The following is a 24,657-nucleotide window of genomic DNA, read 5'->3' as shown; positions in this document are numbered from 1 at the left end:
TGTACAAAAAAAACATAAAATTGATATTTGGTAAATACAAATATTAACGATAAAACTTGCAGTTTCATAAGACCATTGCAGGAGTAATCAATCACAAACTCTGTGTCAAAAAGGTTAATAATAATTGATCCAGACAGACATATTACAGAATAAACAGACAGTATAAATATCTTTATTCTCTTAAGAAATTGACAGAAGAAAACAAAAATAAAATGGATATGAAGTGAAAGAGTTCCTGGATTTATTAAATAAGACATAATAAGGGAGAATACTATATGTTACAGTGAAAACGAATGCAGTGTTGTCATTGTAAAAACGGATGAATTCACAGTGAAGTCTGGTCCAGAGCACGATGAGCGAGTCTCAGGTTTTCTCTCAGTTCTTCCATCTCTCTCTCTGTTTTGGCCCTCATGATGCTCAGCTCAGCGTACACGTCCTTACACTTCTTCGTCACATTCCTCTTGTCCTGTAAATTAGTTCAATATTCATCTCTTGTGCTAGACTGCTAACTGATGTTTATTCCGTGGTGTGTGTATCTGAACACCATCTTGTATGGCGACTAAAACACCAGTGTGCATCTGTTTTTTCCACTTCGCTGAATACAAAAGTTAAAACAGCCACCTGCAGAGCAGGGCATTAGTTCATTACAGTACAACTGAGAACATGGCTGCCACTAATACTGAAAACAATAACTAGCAAATAACTAAAATAAAAAGTAAAATAAATGATATAAAAAAAGGATAAAGTGTCTTATCAAAGTGTGAGAGAAGGGATTACTTCAAGCACCATTCTGGGGATCCAAGCAGTTTTAGTGACTATTGACATGTCAAAAGATTTTTAAAAACACAGCCAATTTATTTTCAAATGCTTCATCTACATTTGTGTAAATAATAATTTGCAGAATCTGTTTTCAGGATATTCAACCATTTTGTCCTGCTGAGAAATTTCAAAAGCAATCCTACCACACTGGAAAGTTGAGATTTTGTTCTTGAGTTCTTAAACACTAAACTTGAGTATTCAATAAAGTGGGAAAAAAGCTTGATTCAAAATAGAAACACAAAAACCTCCAACTTTATTTCCTCATTGTATTGGAGAATGCCCTCTGCATATTAACAGACAAAGAAAACTGTTCACAGCTCTTGTTTCCAGCTGCCTGTGTGACTCTCACCCTTTGTGCTGACTGCAGTTCATCCTTCAGAGATGTGATCTCCTGCTTCAGACTCTGGACCTCAGACTCCTTCACTCGAAGAGTAATCTGGAATCAAAACGTCAAATAATCAGCTTCATGTCAAATATTCAAGTTAAGTGCATCAAATTTGTATGACTGGACCCAAATATTTGACTATTCTGATATTTGTTTGTTGGGCTTCAGATACCTTATTAATTTATTTATGTTTAAACATTTTTCAGGACATTGTTATATATTTATGTTTTTTAATGGCACTGAATTATCTCCCTCTCTGCTGGTCTTATTTTGAAAGCCCTGACCAGATGCACTATGTTGTATTGATGGTTGTGTCAGTCAGTCGATCGATGAAGCACCTGCTGAGCAGAAAAGCAGCCTAAAAGATTTATAAATGGGCACTAGTGAGAGAACACGACCGCAAGCTTGAGTAAAGTCTGATAATTGGTGTTGACACAATACTGAAGAATCCTTCAAAATGAATGCCTTCAATTTAAGCAGAAGACCCATGTATGCAGCTCATCTCAGCCGAGAATGGAGAAATGTCTGGCTGAGTCCTTCCAGCGTAACGCTCATCGACCCACCCCTCGACACAGTCCTACAACTCTTTACTTCAGTGCTGGAATAAATGTACTGTTCGAGTGAGTACTGATTTACTTTTGGAGAGTTGTCCTTTCACATTCAACATTTTGACACAGTTTGTTCTTTTAGAAGTGTGTATGAAGACTTACCTCCATTTCGTACACATCCATCCCCTGACTGAGCGGCAGGGTGTCCTGCTTCGCCAGAGAACACAGTCTGGTGATCTCTGCTGCGAGGTGACCGCTCAGCTCCTGGACGAGACAAAAACAATACAAATACCAGGTTTCTTTTAACTGTAGACATAAGGGGCTTCAATTTAGGTTTTAAAGTTCTCTATAAACACTGCGTAATTTTCATACTCCTTGACTGCAAAAGGACACCTCCGGTATTTTTAAATTTGGGCCTTATTTATATCTATTATTTAAATTCATTAGAATATGTAAAGATTTTTGTAATTGGTCCAGTAAATCGCCTCAGCCAGCTGCAGTGAAACAGGCTGCAGTGGCTACAACGTTAACATTTGTCCTTGGGCCACTAAAACTGCTCGTCTGTGCTACTGACAGACAGGTTGTTATCTAAAGTGTCTAAAGGATCCCTACGGAGACGGACCTTTTTTTAAAAGAGTTTGGTCCTTTTTGTTTAGCCATTACATGGCTCTCTTAAAAGCCAACACACTCCACTGACAAAAACACTAATATTAGCTCACAGAATACAGGACTGTATATGACTTTGGTATATGACTTTTAAAGGGTAAGTCCAAACCAACCATTAGAAACCCCAAAGTCTCATAGTAAAGCAAACAAACTAACCGGTCGATGCAGCAGTAGATCAGCAAGTCCTGTGTTCTGTGAGAAAAATTACTGCTTATGTCAATGGAGTGTGGTAGCTTTTAACCCAGCGATAGAACAGCTGTTTCTGTTTAAACAAAAAGGATTTTACAAGTCTGTCTCTGTAGGGATCCTTTTCATTATGTTTTCAGACACTTAGAATAACAATCTGAGCCCGTCAGTGGCAAAAACAAGCATCTTTAGTGCTTGGACTGGTGCGGTTGCCCCAAATAATGACTTAGGTGCCATTGCAGCCCATTTCACCGTTGCTGGCAGAGGTGATCTACAGGACCAATTCTCAAACTTTATTCTCTGCCTATTAGTCATTTAGACACCAGAATATTACGAATAGGGCCAAGCTTTAAAAATACCGGGGCTCTCCTTGAACTATGTAAAAGGTTTATCACCTGGTTTCTGGTCCTCAGGTCTTGGTTTTCCTGCTGGCACTGACACAAGGCTTTCCTCTCAGCATCCAGAGCCTGAACAAGATGTCCGTTCTCCAGACACTTCAGAGAGAACTGCTGGGACAAAACCTGGAGCTCCTGCTGGAAGGATTCCAGCTCCTCCCTTCACAAACAAACAGAGATCTTCAGTGCAGGCATTTCATAAGAACATGTTGGCTAAAACTATTTCTGGGCTGAGTGAAAGTCAGTCATCAGGTAGAAGCTACGCCACAAGATGCCCAAATGTAAAGACATACCTGTGCTGTCTGTAAATGTCCTCCAGGTGTGCGTTTCCTGTGCTCTTCTCTGACCGCCACCTCCTCTGAACCTCCTTCTCCAGCTCCAGCCGGTGGACATTCTTGATGGCTTTGATTGCTGACAGAAGACAAACAAGATACAAGATTTCATGAGATTAACTGAGGACTTCATCCTAAAAAAAATATTGTACTGAAGCTGCCCAAAAATGTTTCACAAAAGGTGTTAGTAACAGTAAGTAGTAACAAGTGGACTAAATGACTTTCCTTGTTAGAAACTAATTAGACTACCACTTCTACTAATAAGACATTAATAATAACTTTACTGCTTCAAATGAGCTCAGGTAAAAGCTAATATTGATTAATTATCAATTCATTATTATACAATAAATTGTTTAGAGTGCTAAATAAATTACACATTTCTACATAATGGAAGATTAAATTAAAATAAGCATTATATGTGTTTTCCACGTAAACACCGTACAACTAAATAGGCTTCTTTTACAGATGATACTGATGCAAACAATCTTTCAGCCCTTTCAGTTTAATGCAATGTGTGACTGGCGCGCTAGCACAGAAGCTACACCCCTACAGCCTGTGGTGGTGAAATCAAGCATGGTGTATGTGACGGAGTTGGCAGTTCAGCTGGAGAAAAGGAATGTAATGTGGTACTCTATTGATTTAGTATCACATTCAGGATAGTGGTATTGCTACCAATTTTGGAATTTTTCAAACAATACCCAGTCCTACTCCTTACCAGTTGCAGTAGCGGCACACTCCTCCTCCAGCAGCCCGTCTCTCTCCACAACTAGGCGCTCCACTTCCTGTTGGTGTCGACGCTGCAGCTCCTCCACAACCTTCAGGTGAGACTCCTCCATGGAAGCAAAGCCACGCTCACATGTGAGCTGGAACAAGAGACAATCATGTGGGGCATTATTATCCTGACTGCTTCAGCATGTAAGAGCTAGCTGCTGTAAATAGTCATCACAGCTAAAATATTGGTTTGCCTGTGTCTAGTTGGACTAATGTTTTACTGTGATGTATACTGCTAAGTCAGTGGAGTCACTGACTTAGCATCACACTGCTATAACGTTGTCAGACTCAGGATAGACTCATGATTATTCCACTTTGTCTTTGTCAAAATCTGCATTAACCGCAGTGCAACTGGACTGCAAACAGATTCGGGTGCGTAATGCTAGTAATGGCTAATGTTGCCTTTAGCCTGCAGCAGACGTGAGCAGTGGATTTCTGGTCGGCTCACTTCTGTTTCAGTGTTTAAATTAAAGGCTTCATGCAACGTTTTTCACATTCGCAGCTGGATTACCCCTTTCATTTATGAATCACGTCTTGCATAACAATGGCCAAATGTACTGTCATCTTCAGTCTTAAAATACTGGTCATGGAAACTACATTAGAACTACCTACCTTCAGCTTTTCCATCTCCCTCTCGTGTTGCATCTGGACAGAACTCATTTTTCCATCAAACTCTTCTTTCATCTCCTCTGCCAAGACAGTGAGCTGCTTCTCTAGCTCCTTCACTCTTATCTGCACTAAAACTCCCTCCGTCTCCAAGTTTGAATTTGTTTCATTGTGTGATGCGTCACTCTTCTCGGTGTTTCCCCCCTGACCTTCAACACATGAAAGCGGGTTTTCCGTTAAGTTGAGCTCACAAGACTCAACCATCTCGTTTTCTTCCCCTTCGTCTTCATCTGCTGTACTTTCATCTGCTGCCTGTAACTGAATATCTGTGTCCTGTGAGTACGTTTCTTCTGTCTGACAACCCTTGTTCATTTTATTGCCCAAAGACGACAACTGCTCTTCTAGGTTTGACAACCTTGCTCTTAGCTCCCTGTTTTCTTCCATGAGGTCGACACAGTTGCTGCAGATGAGAGGAGGAGTGAGCGGTTTCTGTTTGCTTTCTTCAAGTTCCCTCTCATATTCTGACTGAAGCAGGCTTAAATGGCAGCAGTATAACGCTTCAATTGCTGCAGAGTGAATGAACCCAGACCACAGATGCTCTGAAAAGTGACAGTCGGAGAGTCTGTCCACCATCAGCTGGAGCTCGTCCTGTGAGGTGGTGCTGACAGAGGAGGCGAGCTGATTTAGCAAAGAAATTTTCACCTCTGTGACGACTCTAAAATGTTTTATCTCACACGGCTGGTTGTTAAAATAAAATATCCGGCTTTTATCTGTCTTTTTGGTTTCTGTTGCTGTCTCACTTGCAGTACTCCAAATACTATCCAGATCTTTCAAACCTTCCCTGCCTTCATCTGCACATGAATCCGTTTCAGAAAGTAGACCATGTCCTAAAAGCAGCATTTGTTTCTCAACTATCATACGTTCTGTTACCTCACGGACAATAACTTCTGCGCATTTCTCGTTGTCAAGCTGCAGGGTATTTGACTCCAGGTTGTCGAACAGCCAACTCCAAAATTCTTCCTCCCGCTTCAGCTGACTTGCCACTGTGGGCTTGTTCTCATCTCTTCTAAAAACAACATCCAACTTATCAATCACCTCAAGTAATTTCCCCAAAGCTTTCAACCTCATGACCATCCCTTCTATCACTTGCTGGATCCTTTCTTCACTAGAAACACATCCATTGCTCTCTCCGTCTTTTAGCCTCTCTTTCTCCAACTCTGCATTCAGTCTCCTGATGTCGGCCTCCGCCTCTGCAGCTGTTTGAAGGTAAAGTTTCTCAGCTTCCTTCAGCTCCATGTTCTGCATCTGGAGCTCCCTGCAGGTCAATTCTGATTCATCGAGCCGCCTCTCCAGCTCTGTCAGCTTGGCCTCTGCAGCCTCCAAACACTGAAGAAGGTATCCCTCTGCTTTATCAGCACTCTCACTTTTCTCCTGTTCTGGTTCCTCTCTTTCTGCAGGGACGTTCAGCTGCAGCAGCGCTTCAGTTTCCATTAGATTCTCCTCCAGGGAGGTGATCAAGGTCTGGGCCTCCAAGAGCTGCTGGTTTCTTAAGCTCAGCTCCCTCTCAACATCCTCTACCCCTGTTTGTCCCAGCTGTTCCACCTCAGGGAATGGATGGGGTTCTGAGTACCTGCTGCCAAGCTCTGCTTTCAGTCTCTCTATCTCACGGTCTGCCTCTGTCAGTTGGTGCAGCATCTCCTGGTTGCGCTGGTTGAGAGCTTCATTCTGACTGGTGAGCAGCTCCACTTCCTGGGAAAGGCTCTTCACCATCGCTTGATCTGGAGGTGTATGATGCTCTACACAGCAGCTCAGCGGGAGGTCATGTCCCTCTGCGGGATTCTCCAGAATTAATGAACTATATTTGGAGTTTTTTGTTTGTGTTTCTGAGCTGAGAAACTGCTGACAGTGCAGCTGATTGTGCTGGTTGGTTGTTGCAACGTCCAAGTCTATAGTTTGTCCATCACTCTGAGAAAGTAGGTGTTGGCTGTCTGATGTAGGTGATAATAAAGGTGTGGCCACCCTCTCAGGAAGTAGATCTGACAGTTCTTGGAACCTGCCCTCTGCATCTTGCAGCCAGATGCTGGGTGTCTGAGGAGTTACTGGAGGTGGTTCAAAGCTGAGCTGCTTCTGCATGCCCTGTCTGATAATGTTCTGCTGCTGCAGGAGCTCTCTGGTTTCTTTGTACGCATCTTTCAGGGTTTGTGTGTGGTTGTTTAATGGATTTTCATTTGTGTCCAATTGGCAAATATCTGCTTCAGTAAGAGGAGGGTCCCGCTTTAGGAAAGACAAGAGAGAAAAGTGGACATAAATAAGGATTAGTTATATAAAAATGATTGAATTGACCACAGCAGAGGAAAAACTAGAAGCTGAGACCCAAAATGTGTCAGACCTGCTGCTGATAATATCCTGCTGTACTCAGCTGAGCCTCGAGCTCCAGTCTACGATGCTCCGACTCTGCCAGCTGGGCCTTCAGATCCTCCACCTTCAAAAGACAACCGATTCATGTATAAAAGCCTCTCACATCCCAAATCTGTGGCTACAATAATGATTCTGATAAAGGGCTTTTAAAGCATCACATCCTAGATAACAATGCTTCTCTGTCCAGTTAATTAACATGATCATTACAATTCCTGACTGCACAGTCTTGTCAAAAGACGCTACCAAGTCAGACATGATGTAATATCATTTGAAATTGAATAAATTGAAAAATATAATATCGTTTTGCCAATAAAATAGTATAATTTAAAGCTGCTTTGTTGACCTTAATTAGAGTAATATTTTGTCTCTGTCGTGAATCAAAAGATGAGATTCCTGAGACTCTTTAGCTGCAAGATGTTCAACTTTCCTCAACAGCTCGTTGCTCACCTTTTCTGTCTGTTATTTGGTGTTGAGCAGATAGTGTATAGTGAGTTTTTTTCATTGAAATCAATGCTTTTTCAATGGAAATGGGGGTGATAAGAGTGGTGACACTGAACCACGCAGTGCCTAAACTTTACTAAAGAGCTCAGTTGAGCTGCAGAGTTTGTGATAATATAATGCAACCACCTTCTGTCCAATAAGACTAGAAGTCTACAACCATGCTAGCCGCTGAATGCCCAGATGCAATGACAATATTAGCATGATGTCATTTAGCATGTGTAATGTGTACCGTGTTCGTTTGGCATGCTAATAATTGCTAATTGGAAATATACACAAAGTGAAGCAAAGAATGGTTTTGCAGAAATGTAGTAAAATTTCATGGTCATCCAGCCAATACTTGTCGAGACATTACACTCAAAACCACAAATGTGAACCTCATGGTGGTGCCTGAGGAAAATTCAGGGGAACCCAAAAGTCAGTAGGATTCATCCTGTGGGAGCACTCACCCCCTTCCTGTAGCTGTCCAGCAGCTTCTCCACCTCCACAGAGTCTCTGGCCTCAGTAAAAAGTGGGACCTTCCTCTCCAATCTGAAAACGGTCTCCTCCACCTGCTTCCAGCACTCTTCAATCTCTTCCTCCACCTTTTGCTGTGATTTTGGACTCAGTGCTCTTGTGCTGTTATCTGGTGTTTTATCTGCAATCAATTCCCAACCCAGAGAGAAGCCCAGCGTGCTCTCGTACCTCTTCCTCCTCTCCTCCCGCCTCTTCCTCCTCTCCAAGTCACCCAACTCAAGTGCGCCCAGATCTTTAGTCCTCTGAGGGTCTGAGACCAGGGTCGGTTTGCTCTGAGGCCTGAACTCAGCCCAGTCAAAGGTTTTGTAGCGCCCTTCTCGTCGTCTCTCCATCACACTCCTGTGTTTGGGGTGAGGCTCTCTCTCTGTAGAGATGTCAGTGGAGGGAGAGTCCTGTGTCACATCTGGTTTAGGGAGGGCTTCAAGGGGGCTGCAGGGACCGTGGTGGCCATTTAAACTGTACATGACATGTAGGCATATTTAGATGGTGGACAGGAAAACATCACCATGTAGAGTAGGGATACAACAATTAGTCAATTATTTGATTAGTCAGTTGACAGGAAAGTAATTATCAGTAACTCTGGTAACCAATTAATTGTTTAAGTCATGTTTTCAAGGAAAAAAGTTTTACATTTTATCATGACACCATCCATTGAGACTTTACCTGGCTACATAAGGGGCATTAGCTGGATGAACGTTCTTCATCAGAGCCTGGATCCAGTTCTTACGTATCCCTGCAGTCATGGCTGACAGTGTGTAGACACCCTTTGGGGTCTGTGACATAAAAACATTAAACTTGTTAATGCAGAGGATACAGGTTTCCTCTGATTACTGTAGGAACCGTTTTCTTACATGGATCTGAAAGCCATAGTTCCTCTGGACCTGGTACTCAGACACATTGTAACACTTGGTTAGGTTGATTTCTCCTTTAAGATCCGAAGCCTGATGGGAGAAAGGAAACCACATTTGAGCATCGTAAAGGAAACACTTATTTGTATTTTATGTTTAAAAAATGTTCATCAACATACCTCCTCAGCTATTGAGTCGTTGTAATATCTCAGACTGTCGGTCGACAGCACAAACCAAAATTTCTTCCACTAGAGGGAAGCAGAAGACAAATAAAAGGCACACTTACCAAGAGAACGTTAACAAACTAAATCCAATGTATAGAAATAATTTAAATTAATAAAAGCAATCAATCAATCAATATTTATTTATATAGCGCCAATTCACAACAGCATTATCTCAAGACGCTTTCCATAAAGGGCAGGTCCAGACCAAACTCTTTAATTAGAGAGAGACCCAACGATTCATGAATTCAAAATTAAGGATTCAAGAATTCCCACATGAGCAGCATCAGATATTATATTGAGCAACAGTGGCAGGAAAATAACAATTTCAATCACTTTAAGAAAATAAAAATGGTTTACCTGGTCATTTTCATCCAATTTGACCATCCAGCCTTTTTTGAAGTTCAATAAATCTGGCTGTGAAGAAGACATTAACATTTTCACCATTAACAATAGTAACATTATTAATGTTAATAAGATTTGAGAGTAAATTAAACATTTGAAGGATTGTATTCATTTGTGTGGCTGTATATTTAAGGGGTTCACGTTGCTGTATTTAGAGTCTTAAAAGTGACCTTGGTGTTTAAGTTATATGTGTGATGAGTGCTGTAATAATAACTCTAATTGTAGTGAATATGTGAGACTTTTCCTGGTCAACATTTTTTGCAAAGGTGGAGAGAAGTGAGTATTGATTGACAGCTTTAGTTATTTTACAAATTTAGATTTCTGCACAGAAAATATATAAGGAGCTTGTAAAATATGATGTTTTGTCATGTAAAAACACACTATGGTACTAGTACCTCAGGAAAAGATCTGAATAATAATGTGTAAGGCCCTATGTGTCCTCTAGGGGTCACAATTGGAGTTGCCATACTTTTTTGTCTCCACTGTAGTTCAAAGGGTGACCTCTCACTGACATGTTGCTGCCTGATGCTGCCTGATGCTGCTTTAATTTACAGCTATGAATAATAAAAATCTGTTTGGTGACTCACCGTCATGACGGTGTCGGACGTCCGGCGGTCCAAAGACTTGGCTCTTCTCTGAGGCGGGAGTGCGGTGAGCTGAGCAATGTCTCCACATGACTGAAGTTTCTGTGGGAGGCGAAAAAAAAAAAAATCAAAAGAAATTATACCAACTCTTTTCATCTCTAACATTTTTGGGTTTGCCAGAAGCTTTCACTGCTGTGAAGACGTGACGTGTTTTCTCAATCAGGACGGTGGCAGTTTATATGTGCAGCCAGCATTCCATCAAGCAGAGTAACCAATAGTCTGGATCCTTGGCAGAGATGTCAGCTGTAAGGATTAGGCCTGCTGTAGAGCACCGCGGGGAGCCCAACAGGCTTCTCTACACTGCCTGTTAAACTCTTACTCACATTGCCAGTGAACTGCACATGGATGACTGCATTTTCACTACGGAATGCATGAAAAGGTTTTAGACATAATCCCTGATACTCTGCAGCTTTTTGTCTTATATTTCAAAATGATGCTGCAAAGCCTAAAAAAGCGAGTGTGAGCAAAATTCCCAATTCTTCTGGTCAGGTTTCATGCTGCTTCACCAGCACGTATTGGAGCCCCTTTCACGTCTGGATTACACAGCATTTAATGAAAAAAGGGTTCGTTTTTTGTTTACGTCAGCCTCTGCTATTCAAAAGATTCATTCTTCCCTCTTATATAACCACTTTAACAGGAAAAAATGAACACTTTAATCGTTACAAAACATTCTTTGTTTTTCTTTTCTGGCATTTACACTGAAAACGATCCAAGGACCCAACACACGGAGGAACACAGCGAGCTGGATCTTTTTTTTCTGCCCAAACAATCACTGACTGCTGCAGACAGAGCCTGTCCTCTGTTTTGTGAAGAAGCCTCCCAAAGCTGTGGGGGGAGAAAGAGGAGGTGGTCTTGGGAATCTCAGCTCTGAGGCCTGAATGAACTCCGGACAGGCTCTTTTGACCTTCTCCTGGCTGCTAAAACAAATGCACCCAAAGACACAAAAATCATCACGTTGGACAAAAAGCACTGCTGGTGTATTTAAAAGGAAAATCCTCTGGAAAGAGGCTGTGTGTTTAATTAAAGATTAACAGCCGCCACAGTGATGACCATCTGTGTCATCACTGTCAAAATAAATGTACTGTGATTACACTTTTACTGTTGTTTTCTACATCAGCTTTGACTACTGAGGGCTGTTTCTTAAAATCGGATCATTCAAAAAAAATAAACAAGGAATAAACTGTTTCATAACTCAGAGCTGCTGCAGACCTGAAACATCAAGCACTGATCATGTCAATTCACAGAGAGGAAAACAGACATGTTGAGACAAAACTATGAGGTTCCTGGCCACCGGGGACCAGCTATAACACAGAATAAAATATTACAGCAAAATCGAACAAAGCCATTGCCACAATCAAACCACTAGAGAACTTGTGGCATCATGTTTTACATCAGCGGTGAGCTCAGACTCCTGTGGACATGAAGTCAGTCCTGGGGCTTGTAGTTTCACCTAGTCTGGCTCTCTTTGGGTTACTTAACGTTGGTGATCCTGGATTCTGGCGCTGGCATCACAAAGTTGACGATGATGTGTCATGATGTAAGATCACCAGCTAAACTAGGCTTCTTCAAGTGAGTCAGGCTTATCTTCAGCAAATTCTGTTTCATGAAGGAAGTTTAAAAAAGGTTTCACCTTAGTTAACATGTATCTGTCCAGACTAGCCTGGTCTCGTTCTGGCTAGTTTTCAGGCTTAGCTTCACTTCAGAGTTACACTTATATTCATGACAGACTGAAACTGTGTTTTTCTACAGTGCCTCCCGCAAGGTTCCTCTACGTCACATATTGACATGAGATTTGCTTAATTGTGTAATAAAGGTCATAGCTTTCATTCTAAAATATCCACATATTCCAGTTAACATTCCAGACGTGTTTTTAAATACACAAATTTAAATAAAGCTCAAAAACATCTTTCACCCATAGTGGTAGCTACATTGTAAGAAATGTTTTCACCACTTCTTCTCTCTATAAAATTATAAAAAAAAAAAAAGTTGTATTATTGTCACTTGTAAAAACCAAATAAAACAATCCAACTGATACACAATTTAGCGTGGAACAAAGGCGAATTATTTTCTGGTCTTACTGTAAAATAAATTACATGGCCGGGGCCCTAAATGATATGTCAAAGTTGTTTAATGATAAGTTGCATATTTAAATTTCAGTTCTAATTATACAAAAAAGTTGACATCTTTCACAAGGGATTTGAACCCACAATATAATGATTAAATGCGACAAACTGGGATAACAGAGGAGCACATCTGACTTCAGCTCATCTCTAGTTCTGAAACAGAGTCTGAGTTTGCTACGTTCTCTATTGCTTTATTTGTCAGTGATTTTGTCTGTTTTTTTTAGCTCTCCGAATTACGTGCTGCTTTGTGGCACGTTGCAGTTTGGACTTTACATGTCCGTTTTCTTCACTGTGAATTGATGTGATCAGTGCCTGATGTCTCAGCGTCATGAAATAGACCAAGTCTGACTTCAGCAGTGAGTTGGCTTTTTGAAACGGGTCAAGCCGGGCTCAGTTTATTTGCATTTCTGAGCCACCTTTATGAAACACCTGTCTGCTGTGGAGCACAGCTACTAGTGGGCCACTTTCGTGAGACTAGAACATCTGAATTAAGCCCACAGATAGCAGATTAATCCACTAATCAGTCCTGCTGACTGTTTATGCTTCATATTTGGGTTTTGTTGATACAGTCACACACTGACAGGCACTTGTTTACTCACCTTCTTAATCACTAGTTTGCCACCACAACACGCAGTGACAATCATTCACAACAGATGTGCACTGAGACAGGAGCTGCAAATGGCAACACTACTTGGGGCCTGCCAAGAATTTTTTCAAGTTCATTAAATATGAGCCGTCATGTAATTCTGCAGTTTATCAGCAAAGCACTGACATTCTCAGAATGAGTCCTTGAGAGTTACGTCTCCCAACATTACACTGTATCTTGTTTTCCATAGGATCCCTGGAAAAAGTCTGGAAAAGGAATGTTGTCTCCCTGATTACAACACGCAACAGGAGGCGGCTTGAAAGCCTTCAGGGCATAAAAACCAGTTCTGTTCACAAACAAAATGCAGCTCTGAATGAATCACCGCTTCTCTCCCACCTGCTGACACATGCACCCACTCACACTGGAGGGAGCACATGCCTTGGCACAGCATGATTGACTCGTCTACAGGTTTCATGCCAAAGTCTCATCAGCTTCTTTTCAGCAGCCAAGACGAACCAAGTGAGAGGCCGCTGCGACGCACAAGGCTTGAATCAATCAGGGCCCGTCATGTTCACACTCATTGGTTTTCTGATAATTCAAGAAATTTACTCCATCCAGTCAGATCTTCACTGTTAAAGTGACGTCTTTCTCTGCATGACACCTGGTTGTGTGAGTCATGTTCAAACCGGTCCAGCCCAGCACAGGTTGAGTACATCTGGATGCAGTGACTGGCCTTAATCATGACTAACCCACGAGAGCTTAATCAGCATTTTTATTGCTGGTTATTGTGGTCATATGGTAGCTAGCAAACACAGTCAGGAAATGCGTTTGTAATCATTTTAATAGTCATTTCACATGGGATATTTAGGGTTTTATGTTTTTTTCTGTGTTTTTCTCACATAAAAATGGGCAAGGTTCTTTTAGACTAATGGATATCAGGTATTTACACACAACGTGACATCACCCCTTCATGTCAGACATCCCCTATCCAAACAAAACTACTTCAACTTACTCTGTCTCTTTTACCTCCAAGCAAGTTATTATTTGACAATAACTAATTATTACATTGCAATTCATCATACTTTTTTCTTCTGTCTTAATTTGTTTGGTTGGCCCTTTATTTAACTTCCATTTACCTCGTTTTGTCGAAATAAACTAACTAAAGCCGGTGCTGTACTTCACCTGTGTGGAAGATGAGGGATTGAACCTGCTTGTAAGTAAACATCTGCATTTATATTCCTAAAAAATCTTGAAAGATGGATGAGGAACTTAATCCACAGAGGAAGAAACATTGATTAAATTGGAGCTTGTGATGAGAATTTTCTTGTCAAACTATTAATAAATTATTCATAGTTTTTCCCCAGAATGATGCCAGCCTCAAGCCCTAAATCATAGTACCTGAACACTGTTAAATAAAACCCAAGATAAAATTGATTCAAGGGAAGGACTTGCCCACGACAGCCTGTAACATAAATCAGCTCCATAGTAAACACTGTGTCCACAGTAGTATCGCTTGCTGCTGATCATGCTGACAATCCACCACCTCATGATAAACAGGCCAGTGTTGGCCCAGTTCATCATTAAAGGCATAGTTTGACATGAAGCATGCGGGAACAGGGCGTCTACGTGGATCGGCAAGTTGAATTTAAGACTTTTTATGACTTAACATCACTGTTTAATTGAAAAACGCCAAATGTGAAAATATAGCTGTACGAATACATATTCATTCAGTTCAAAATGATCTGTATGGCAAAATGACAATAACTTGTTGAGTAGAAGAACATTTGTCCAAATACATTTATCAACGTGAAATGTGATTTCTCCTCAATGATCACTACAGTTGTCTGACAGCTCGTCTTTTGCCCAAATATTGGTGGAGTTGGATGATTGTTTGAATAATTGTCAATGAATGAATATCTAAAACCTTCTCAAATAGAATTTAAGACTATTTAATACATTTCAAGGCCTTTTATTAGTAACTGTGAATTTAAGACTTTCTAAAACTTTTTGAGGACCCGCGGCCGCCTTGAGAAACATGTGGAAAGTATACATCATACATCTTGCTATGGTGAATCGAAAGTTGCTTGAGCAATATCTGGTGGCATCCATTCGTGGTTGGCAAAAACACAACACTTAAATTGATGGATGACTTAAATTGAAGGTGGCACATCCAGGAGACTCCATGACAGACCCAGGACAAGGAGGGATCACATATTATTAATGCTCAATGAAAACCATGTATGCCCAATTTTGGTGATTTCAATTTTTTTATATTAAACAAACAACGGAGACAGAGTTCATCTATGGGTTCTTGTTGGCGTATGATGTTAATACAGGTGATTATTTCAACAAAACACATATTGTGCATAAAAAAAACCTTGAATGTGTGTGCTTAGATTTGAACGTTTTTTTTAATTACTCCAACCAATAATGCCAACATAAAAATAGTTAGCGATAAATCGATTAATGGTTACAGCTGTACTGTCCTGGGAGCAACTTGGATAGCAAATAATGGAGCGGCATCTTTGAATGCTGTATCCAGTTCTCCATAACACATGGGTGTAGTTACCCAAAGGCTATACATACCATTTAGAATCCTGCATTATACGAAGTGATTTGGACACGAATACAGTGAGTGTAGTTCGACCAGTGTAGTGTCGAAGGTAAATGGTAGCATTAAATGTGTACTTGGTGTGGTTACCTCTCGCTTGTTTGTGCGAGCCTCACTCCTGCCCTGTCTGGAAACGGCTGCCAGGTCCTCCTGCTCTTTCTCTGCAGCCTCCAATCCCAGAAGCCTCTCTGCCGGGCTGACACGGCTGGAAAACAAACTAATTAGTGAAAAGCTTCACCTGAGACAAACACACAGTATGCATGTGTAGCTTCCCTGACCCCGCTAACACACGTGGTTCTGACATCATTTCCAGCAGCGTAACACTGAGGATGACAGCTTGATAATAGACTCCAAGCAGCACCTGTGCAGCAGAAAAGAGCCCAGAGAACACTCAGTGAAGTCCACATCTTTCTGTGTCACCACTGCTATTCTTACTGTTGAGAGACTAAATAAGAGCCGACATCCTTCCCACTGCTGTCAGAGGTGTTTTGTGTAGAAGTAGAGTACGAATTACTGCTAACAAGCTCACAGCGACATGCTAACGTTTATCACGTTCACCATCTTAGTTTGCCGTGTAAATATGGTATCATTTGCTAATTAGCAGTAAGCAAGGTATTGCTGAGGCTGATGGGAATGCTATTGGTTCTGCTGGTATTTGGTCATACAAACATTGGACAAACTGAAATTTTGACCTGATGGTGGCACTAAAAAAAAACCTCAGCGGATAACCAAAGTCAGTACAATCCATCCTCTGGAGACCATGAATGTCCGTAAAAATGACATGGCAATTCAACCAATAGTTGTTGAAATATTCCATTTTGCTAACAAATGTTTCAGTTCGTATCTAAATTCAGAAAGTATGCAAGCAAGAGGTGTAAGTGACATAAAAATATCATTTGCACTCATTGCACCACCAAATAAAAGTTATCCATTCAGTTCAGTTGAAGTGATTCCTTATTATCTAGAGGTTTCGTTGGCTTGCTAGATTGTTTTCACCTTGCTCTTGCAAGCATATTTGTTAGCTTCTTTGCTAAAAAGAGACGTCAATGTTGCGATATTGTCAAATAACAACGATGGAAGTTTTTAAGTTCCTACTACCATTGAAAACTTCCCCTTTAGAATCTGATCAGTCTGTATAAACATGAAACATCACATCAGTGTTGGGCAATATAAAATTCCATATACTGTGACTGAAGATTCTGGCTATATCGCTCACCCCTACAACACATGTTGAACTCATTCGTGTCAAGGCTAACATTTACTGTTAAGCTAAATTATTTTGTAACTTTCAGTGCATTAAAAAACTTGATGTTTTAGTGCCTGATCTGGCTCTGGTGGGTGCAGACAGACTTGTGCCCTCGAACTGAGCTTTAAGCTGAAGTCCGCCTCCTCTGACAGGCGGGCAGACAGTCAGCATTAAGGTCCTGAGAAACAATGCAGCAGATATCTAATTACACAAGCGTTTTGGAATTTCTGCCCTTATTTGGGGGGCATAAGTATTTTGTGTTTTTGTTTCCCAAAAAGGCAATGAGTGAAGAAATTACATGTATTCTCCTCACATGACCAGCTTACGTGCTGCTGGGGCACAAAATGGGAGGGTTTCTCTAAGCTAAATATAAAAATGCGGCAGTCAGATCTCTAATGGAGGGGTAGAGCGTGAGCCTTTGATCTGGTGTTTAGCGGTGTGTGATGGCTGTTCAGCTTTATACTGGGGGGAAGCGGAGAGGCATTGGATGTCCTTTGTGCTAATTGCTTGCACATTTACCCCCCTTTCCACTGCCAAGGCACTTTAAACGGCTGTTACTCACAGAATACATGCAAACATATGAAAATAAACACCAGACAGCTGATGTATTAAATAACTATTTACACATATTATCAACAAAATTGGCTGGAAATTGCTAATCTTTCCCCACTTCATTTCTAACCTTTTGTCCTGGTTCTGGTTCTTGTTGCTTTGCTTTGCTGATGTTTGGATGTTGTTTGACTCAGCTAGCTGGTTGTTACTGCCAGAGTTGGTGCTTCCATTGGCTACCAAGTCCAAGGAGCCAACTGTGCTACTGAAACTACTGTCCAAGGTCATCGAGTCCCTGGAGACCGGGCACAGGTAGGTAGATGCATTGCCTGGATAAAAACACAACACAAAATGGGTCCATTAGATATACCGAGAGCAGGAGCACAGTTTGATTTAAGTTGTGTCTGAAGCAGCTGTCTTTGTTTATAAAGCATGTGAGATTGAATGTCTCTTTGCCTCATAACCCTGACTCTTTTTTACACGGCCAGCAGCCAAGCTCCATGAAATCATTCTTTTTTAAATCACACAACACTGTCAGGGCTCACACTGCAGCCACTGGCATAAAACCTCCATTGTTTTCCTTGGTAACATTTTATGAATGCAATACAAATGAGGCAGCTAATCAGTTTTTCTAGGTGTGAGGATACAACAGTAAGTGATTTGATGTGGTTTAATATTCAAACTTGTTATGGTAATGGTAACATTCACACACAAACACAAAAGACAAATCATTACTAAAAATCAATAAATTGATGGTTGGTAGATGACTTAATGTGACAAATACAGGACAAGGAAATGGGAGTCAGTATAAATCTAACACTTAACTAAGGCTGCTACAAAAACATGATCAAATGTAATGGATGCCTGAAATAAACTGGAAAACATATACACCATAGCCCCTTTTTTCAGATACTGACCGACTTCTGTTTGGAAATCACCTTAAAGAATTCAATGATGGTCCAGGAATTCAATGACGAGAGGGAATCCTGACAGAGTATCATTCATTAGACAGCCTCCCTGTCTGGCTCTGAGAGGGTCCCTTGTGTATAACCTCCATCACTCTAATGAAGCAGCCTATAGGCAAAGTCAGCAGGAGTTAATCCAGGCCTTTATTACGGGACCTTTCCAGACCCTGCAATAAGTCTGACGCCAGATGGGTGCTGCTGTCCACTCTGTCCTAGAACAGAGCTCCGGTAAGGAGCAATACCGGTCCTGTGCCCGTCATCGTGCCTATTAGGACTTGTTTAAGAGGTCTTTTATGGATCATGCTTGGCTTTTATGATGCCTGAAGGTTAGAGACACAAGTTTTCCTGCACATCTCACAGTGTGTTTCTGTCTTTGTTTATGTAACTCTGCTTCCTGTTAAAACTCCTCCAGCTCTGTTCCCATGATTACACATCAGTACTCGGTCAACATGCCTGGTTAAACAAGGGTTAACTGAAATGTATAAATAAGAGGCTGTGAGTGTGTGAACATCTGCAGGATGTTAGGACAGTACGAGGGGACAGGAAGTGGCTGCCATTGGCTGACAGACTTGAAAGCCTGGATATGCGTGTGTGGAGTATATGTGTGTGTGTTTTGCTTCTGGTGCACCTGCAGGGGTCTGCTCAGGGCCGGGGGGATCTGTGTCTGTGACAGTCCACATGGGGGTTACACCTGGTCCCCTTCCTCGCTGCTCTTCCTGCCACCGACTGAAGCCGGACTCTGAAGCGCTCTCCAAGGATGGAAAGCTTGGATCAGTTGCAGCCATCTTTGCTGGACTGGGTTCCTAATGTTTTGATGAAGAACGATTTGTTTGTATTCTATTTATTTTTACTTTACCACCACCTCCCTTCATTTAGCATTTCTAAGCAGTGTACAAACATGATGCACTAATGTAGTCAGATATACTGTAGATGTATTTATCAACATCACAAACTGTTGAAATACTGCACATTAATTCATATTTAAATGTGGCCTTGTATCTTTTAATTGCTATTAGGGCTGCAACTATTTTCATTATTGATTAATATCTTGATTATTTTATCAATTAACTGATTAGTTGTTTAGTTTATAGAATATCAGAAAAAAAACATTTCGATTTCATAGAGCCCAAAGTGACATCTTGTTTTATCCAATCAACAGCCCAAAACCAAAAATATTCAATTTAAAAAGTGAAATGAGATGCAAATGGACCATTAATCAATTAGCAGATCAACAGAAAAATAATTGGCTACATCGATAATCAATTTATCGTATAAGTCACTTTTCAAACAAAACTTTCACAGCAAACTTCTCAGGAAAGTTTGACGCTTTCAGCCATGCTAGCAGCTTTAGTGCTTTAGGGATAGAAATGTCTATCAGGCCCTTGGTCCACCATTTTGGTCTTAACTGAAACAGCTCAACAGCTCCTGGACAGATTGCCACGATGTTTTGTACATTGATATTCATGGTAACCTGAGGATGAATCCTACTGACTTTGTTGATCCTCTGACTTTTCTTGTGGTGCCACCTGTAGGTTGACATTTGTGGTTCTGAGTGAAATTTCTCAACAACTACTGAATGGATTCCCTGAATTTTGATATCAACCTCCATGCTCATGCGCATCAGGATGAACGGTAAAAACCTTGGCAGTACCTAATTTACTTCTAGCACCATTATCAGGTAAAACATTAACCATGTCCAATACTGATTTATGACCAAATATCTGCAAAACTAATGACAACCCCATCACCCTCATCTGTGCTTTGTGTTTACTGCTAATTCGCAAGTGTTAACACGTTCAACTAAGGTGGTGAACATGGTTCCTGCTGAACAACTTAAGGAACAATGCACTAAGAACAGCCTCACACAGCTGCTAGCATGGCTGCAGAGTGAAATGAAAAAAAAAAGTTAAAAACCACAGGACTCATCCTCTGAGGGCCATGAATATCTACTGCACATCAGACCAACAGTTGAGTAATCAAAGTATTGCAGCATCATCTGGCCCTACAGCAGGAAAAATACAATGTGTGATTAAACATGTACTAATGATGTAGTTGATGGATATTTGCTTCGCTACCTGGGCGGCAACAGGTTCCACTTTGCGTTTTTTCTTCTGATTCTGCTTGTTAGTCCGCAGGAAGACGGCCAGCTGCTCACTCCACCTGGTGACAAAAGATAAAAACAACAGAGATAAGACATTAGTTAGGTGGGATATAGGGAGCCGTGTTACTTAGTGCTCCTTTAACTTCTCTATGGTTTTAAACTGACCCATTAATGATTTCTTTATTGTCACCACGGATGAATATTTCCTGCTCCGGCGTGACAATGCAGAGAGCATTTCTTTGGCCCGTCCTGGGCTCTGCATCAGTGATGTCTGTGCACAGATTCATGTTCACCGTCCCCTGTGGCAAAGTGCTCCGCTGGAGGAGAATCAGAGCATCTCAATTATTCTGGTAAATATTGGAGAGTTTCTTACAAAACTGGTTCTCAGTGACATTGTGTTGCTAGGATTACACATGAGAGAATGCACGTGAATGACAGAGAGTAAACAGAGAGTAGTTTGTGGTGTTAAGAGATGAGCGAATGAGATTTGTGGGGATCACAGAGAGAGGGGGATGTGTGCATTAGAGGACAGGCTAAGCCCAAATCATCTGCTGTGGTTCTGCACACGACATCTGGCATAAAGATGCCGGCTTGATCCCAATGTACTGTAAATGCAGATGTACATATAAAGCAGGATTTACTGTACACTGCTACCTTATGTATATGTTTGTTAAAATGTATTCTCTGTTTGGGCAGTTTCCTACCAGTTCATCCAGGGCAAAGCTCAGACTTCCATGTTCATACAGGATAAAGAAGCGCCGCTGCCATTTCTGCCATTTAGACACAAAAAAATAAATCACTACAGCTGCATTTTTCTTGAGGAAAAAGTCACACTAAGGAACTGGAATATGTGTATGAATTTCCTCTCAGTTTCACCATGTCCTACCCTTGACCTCTGCATCGGGTTGTCGAAGTCTGTCCCCTCAGGAGCCAAACACAGCCAGCCTCCATAGATGGGTTTTGCCTGTAGGTCATGGGGGAAAGTGGAAAGTGAATAGTTAGCTTTTAGCCTCTGAGTTGTTGAAGCGCAGGCTGTGATCTACGTACTATTGTATGCAGTTTAAACAACACTTGAGTCTATGCTAAACTGTCCTGTGTTTAAGTACTACCTCCAATTTTGGAAAGCTGCTTTTCTAATTTAGATGACTGCTCATGAAAGCACCATTATGGCAAACCTTAAATCTGAAAGGAAAATATATTTCCTTTCCCAACATTTACAATTACAAATACAAAACACCAGAACACACACATGAAATATCTGCATGATTATTTTCATTATCAATTCTGATTCTTCATTATCTGCCCATTGGTCAATTAAATATCCAAAAATTTCAAACACACATTTTCTCACAATAACAAATTCCCTAGGCCCAAGGTGACACCTTCAAATTGGAGTTTGGACTATTTGTCAGACAAAATAAGAAGAGATAACACTTTCACTTTTATATAAAATAAAGGAAGCAGCAAATTCTCACATCTCAGTAGCTGTATGAAGAGGATTCGTTGCATCTTTTTGCTTGAAAAATACCTTAAAACAGTTGATTTTCTTGAGATTGACTCATAGATTCATCAACTAATAGTTTCAATTCTGCATGTACTATATCTTTGGAAACACTGTCTATTTTGGCCGATTGATTTATGTATTTATGCTTTTGGCAAAAAAACAAAGAAAACAAATGCAGCTTTGCGTTGCCAGATGTCTCCAAATGGAGCGGGAAAATGCGCACACACACCAGAAACATTGCTGACTTTTATGCTTCTCCATCAAAGCAATATGCACTTAGAGTCTGCTTACATGTTAAAAACAGCAAAAAGATAATCAACAGCTTTTCTCTGTGAACACGGTTGACTGTGTCGGAGTAATACCATGTGTAGTGTTTGCAGGTTGAGCAACAGCATTGAAATTACAGGGCACAGTGAAACCAGGCAGGGGGACAGTGAGTAATAACATATTCTAACAATGTGAGGCATGTAGGAAGCCATCATGATCGTCTGCTTGCATCACCTCCGCATGACAGACCTGCACGAACACTATTTCTGTTCTGCTGAAATGTTTGCCAGCTACTAACATGTGGATGGAAGGGTCATTTGGAAGATTCATTATTTGTCATATATGCAGTAAAAATAAACATTCAACTGTCTCAAATCTGGTATATTTAAATTCAATTGAAAGCTGATCTCTGCACAGACGGTCTGACAGTTTTTTTTATTCTGACAAAGTTACACTTTACAATGATTTACAGGGTTTTTCTTTTTTTCCCTTGGCAGAAACGGGCCTCCACAGCTTTACAACACAGAGCAGCAGCTAAAATTAAACCATTCAACATAGTCTCATTTTCTATGTTTTCGGACCTAAAAGTTGAATAAATATGATTTGACGTCAGTTGAAGAAAATTAGCAAGCAGCTGGTCAGTTTAGGATGCTAACAGCAAACCATGGTGAAACCATGATGACCACATGAGGACACTACAGGTGAACAGGTGAAAAAAGAACTAATATAACACCATGAAGCTTTTATCACGTGAAATTAGTTTAAATAGTTTAAATGTGCAAATGGTGCATTATCCAATTCAATATGCACTAATATCCACCCATAATATCCATACAGGAGGAGAAAGCTGCACACTGGATGAAGCCTTGTTCAAAATCCTTGTTTCATTTTGTTGACACATTAGAGCAAAAGCTTTTTACAGAGCAAATGTGTGATATCTTTTTTTTTTTTTATCACTGTTTCAATCAGAAAATACTGTCAACAGCCATAAAAAACATGCTTTTATGAATAAAATGTCACATACATGAGACTAAATCCTTCAGAATATACATAGAATAAAGCTGGGAAGCTTAATGGAAGTGTTAGTGAAGTGGAGATTTGTGGCTCAGAGAGTGAAAATGGCCCTAAAAGATATGAAGCAAACAGACAAAGTGCAGTAAAATAAGCACCTAGAATTGATTTACTGGACTTTTTCTTTCGTAAAGAAGACATGTTATGGTTGTAAAACAGCCAAATATCTCAAACTTGACCAGTACATGAAAACCCGATGTAGCTGCGCCTACTTTCAGGGTCAAACTGTCCTGCAGCTGAAATGAAAGCTTCGCTAACTGTCACATTCAAGTGTTAGTTTATCGTCAACCTTACCTGCTCCATGTCACGGTCGTTCAACAGATGCAGCTCCCGCGACTTGAAGCAGTTCTGACATTTGCTTTTATTAAAAATGTTAGCTTGGAACTTGTTACACGGATTGGACGTCTTTTCCCCCGACATGTTTCGGTCAGCGTGGCTCTCCTCCGCCGGTGAATGATCCGAGCACAGTCCGCTCTCCTCCTGCTCTCCTCCGGCATCGACTGAGGCGGTTTGTTCCGGACTAACATCTGTCAAACACAGCGCGAGCGCTCTGTGCTGCCTGCGGTCGTCATGGGCGTGTCATCTGACGGTACAACATCCGGTCACAACCTACAAAATAAAACAACCAATAGTTTGAACAACCACAAGTTTAATAAACAAAAATAGAAAGACACTATACAGGTCAGGTTACTTTGAAACTTAGACCATTTTCAATGTAAATAAAAATGAATAAATAATATACATCATTATATAAATATACATACATCATTATTACAAAAACAAAAATATTGGTCACATTTAACAAACACGGGTTGAGTAACTTTACTTCACATGTACATGAATACATTTGGCATTCAGAATCGGTTAAATCACATTACCCATATAAAACATACTGACATACATCTCTGTTGGTGTACTGCATTCTTTCTTCTGTTTCCTCTGGAGCACTTGTCCAAGAACCTTACCATATTGTAAAGATGTTAACAAAAGGTAATCAAGTAATCATTGACAATGTGTCTATAATGTAATTGTATTTTTTCAAACATAATCTGGGCACTACTATAGTTAGTTATAGTATAAGGATATACAGCAAGTTACCAACAACACCAATGTGATACATGAACAAATAGATAAAGGAACAGAAATAAGTACAGATAAATAGAGACAAGTAAAAAAAAAAAAAAAAGAAGATAATTAGAAGTACATAAAATAAGAAAAGAAATGTATAAACTATACAAGAGCAACTAAACTCAAACTTACAGGACAAGCAGTATACAAAGGCTACAGTAACTGGGACTAGTGTTTTACTGAAACTTATATTTGCAATGCTACAATACTGCCTAAAGTGAAGTGACATTAATTAGTAGTAATTAGTA

The 24,657-nt window shown here is 40.5% G+C and overlaps 2 protein-coding genes across 2 annotated transcripts; both read right to left on the bottom strand.

Annotated features, from left to right (window-relative positions):
* Positions 1–174: 174 nt before the first annotated feature.
* Positions 175–10,296, bottom strand: LOC139216504 (myosin-10-like). The gene is made up of 14 exons (XM_070847642.1): positions 10,202–10,296; positions 9,570–9,626; positions 9,168–9,236; positions 8,992–9,081; positions 8,804–8,913; positions 8,074–8,596; positions 7,098–7,190; positions 4,715–6,982; positions 4,047–4,194; positions 3,293–3,410; positions 3,000–3,159; positions 1,915–2,016; positions 1,169–1,255; positions 175–466 (listed from the first exon to the last, which is right to left on the bottom strand). The coding sequence occupies exons 1-14, from the start codon at positions 10,205–10,207 to the stop codon at positions 326–328; spliced, it is 3,972 nt and encodes a 1,323-aa protein (XP_070703743.1). The 5' UTR covers positions 10,208–10,296; the 3' UTR covers positions 175–325.
* Positions 10,297–10,497: 201 nt separating this feature from the next.
* Positions 10,498–23,766, bottom strand: LOC139216286 (myosin phosphatase Rho-interacting protein-like). The gene is made up of 10 exons (XM_070847376.1): positions 23,576–23,766; positions 21,326–21,403; positions 21,144–21,209; positions 20,605–20,756; positions 20,414–20,498; positions 18,967–19,141; positions 17,507–17,702; positions 15,669–15,783; positions 11,036–11,175; positions 10,498–10,618 (listed from the first exon to the last, which is right to left on the bottom strand). Exons 1-10 carry the CDS (start codon positions 23,699–23,701, stop codon positions 10,498–10,500), a joined length of 1,254 nt encoding a protein of 417 aa, XP_070703477.1. The 5' UTR covers positions 23,702–23,766.
* Between the last annotated feature and the right edge of the window lie 891 nt (positions 23,767–24,657).

The sequence above is a fragment of the Pempheris klunzingeri genome, chromosome 17 (assembly GCF_042242105.1).
Source record: "Pempheris klunzingeri isolate RE-2024b chromosome 17, fPemKlu1.hap1, whole genome shotgun sequence".
Taxonomy (NCBI): Eukaryota; Metazoa; Chordata; class Actinopteri; order Acropomatiformes; family Pempheridae; genus Pempheris; species Pempheris klunzingeri.
The sequence above is the reverse complement of the archived record's forward strand: the minus strand, read 5'-3'. Positions and strand labels throughout refer to the sequence as shown.

Bases quoted from the DNA above. Each gene is read 5' to 3' on its own strand.
- LOC139216504 (XM_070847642.1), bottom strand. The intron at 9,237-9,569 runs GTAAACCATTTT...GCTTCCCTCTAG, and splicing joins AATTGGATGAAAATGACCAG to TGGAAGAAATTTTGGTTTGT. The intron at 7,191-8,073 runs GTGAGTGCTCCC...TGTCTTTTGAAG, and splicing joins TGGACAGCTACAGGAAGGGG to GTGGAGGATCTGAAGGCCCA.
- LOC139216286 (XM_070847376.1), bottom strand. From the start codon at position 23,701: ATGTCGGGGGAAAAGACGTCCAATCCGTGTAACAAGTTCCAAGCTAAC. The intron at 19,142-20,413 runs GTAGCGAAGCAA...TCAAAACATTAG, and splicing joins TGGAACCTGTTGCCGCCCAG to GAACCCAGTCCAGCAAAGAT. The intron at 11,176-15,668 runs GTAACCACACCA...CATTTGTTTTAG, and splicing joins CTCGCACAAACAAGCGAGAG to CAGCCAGGAGAAGGTCAAAA.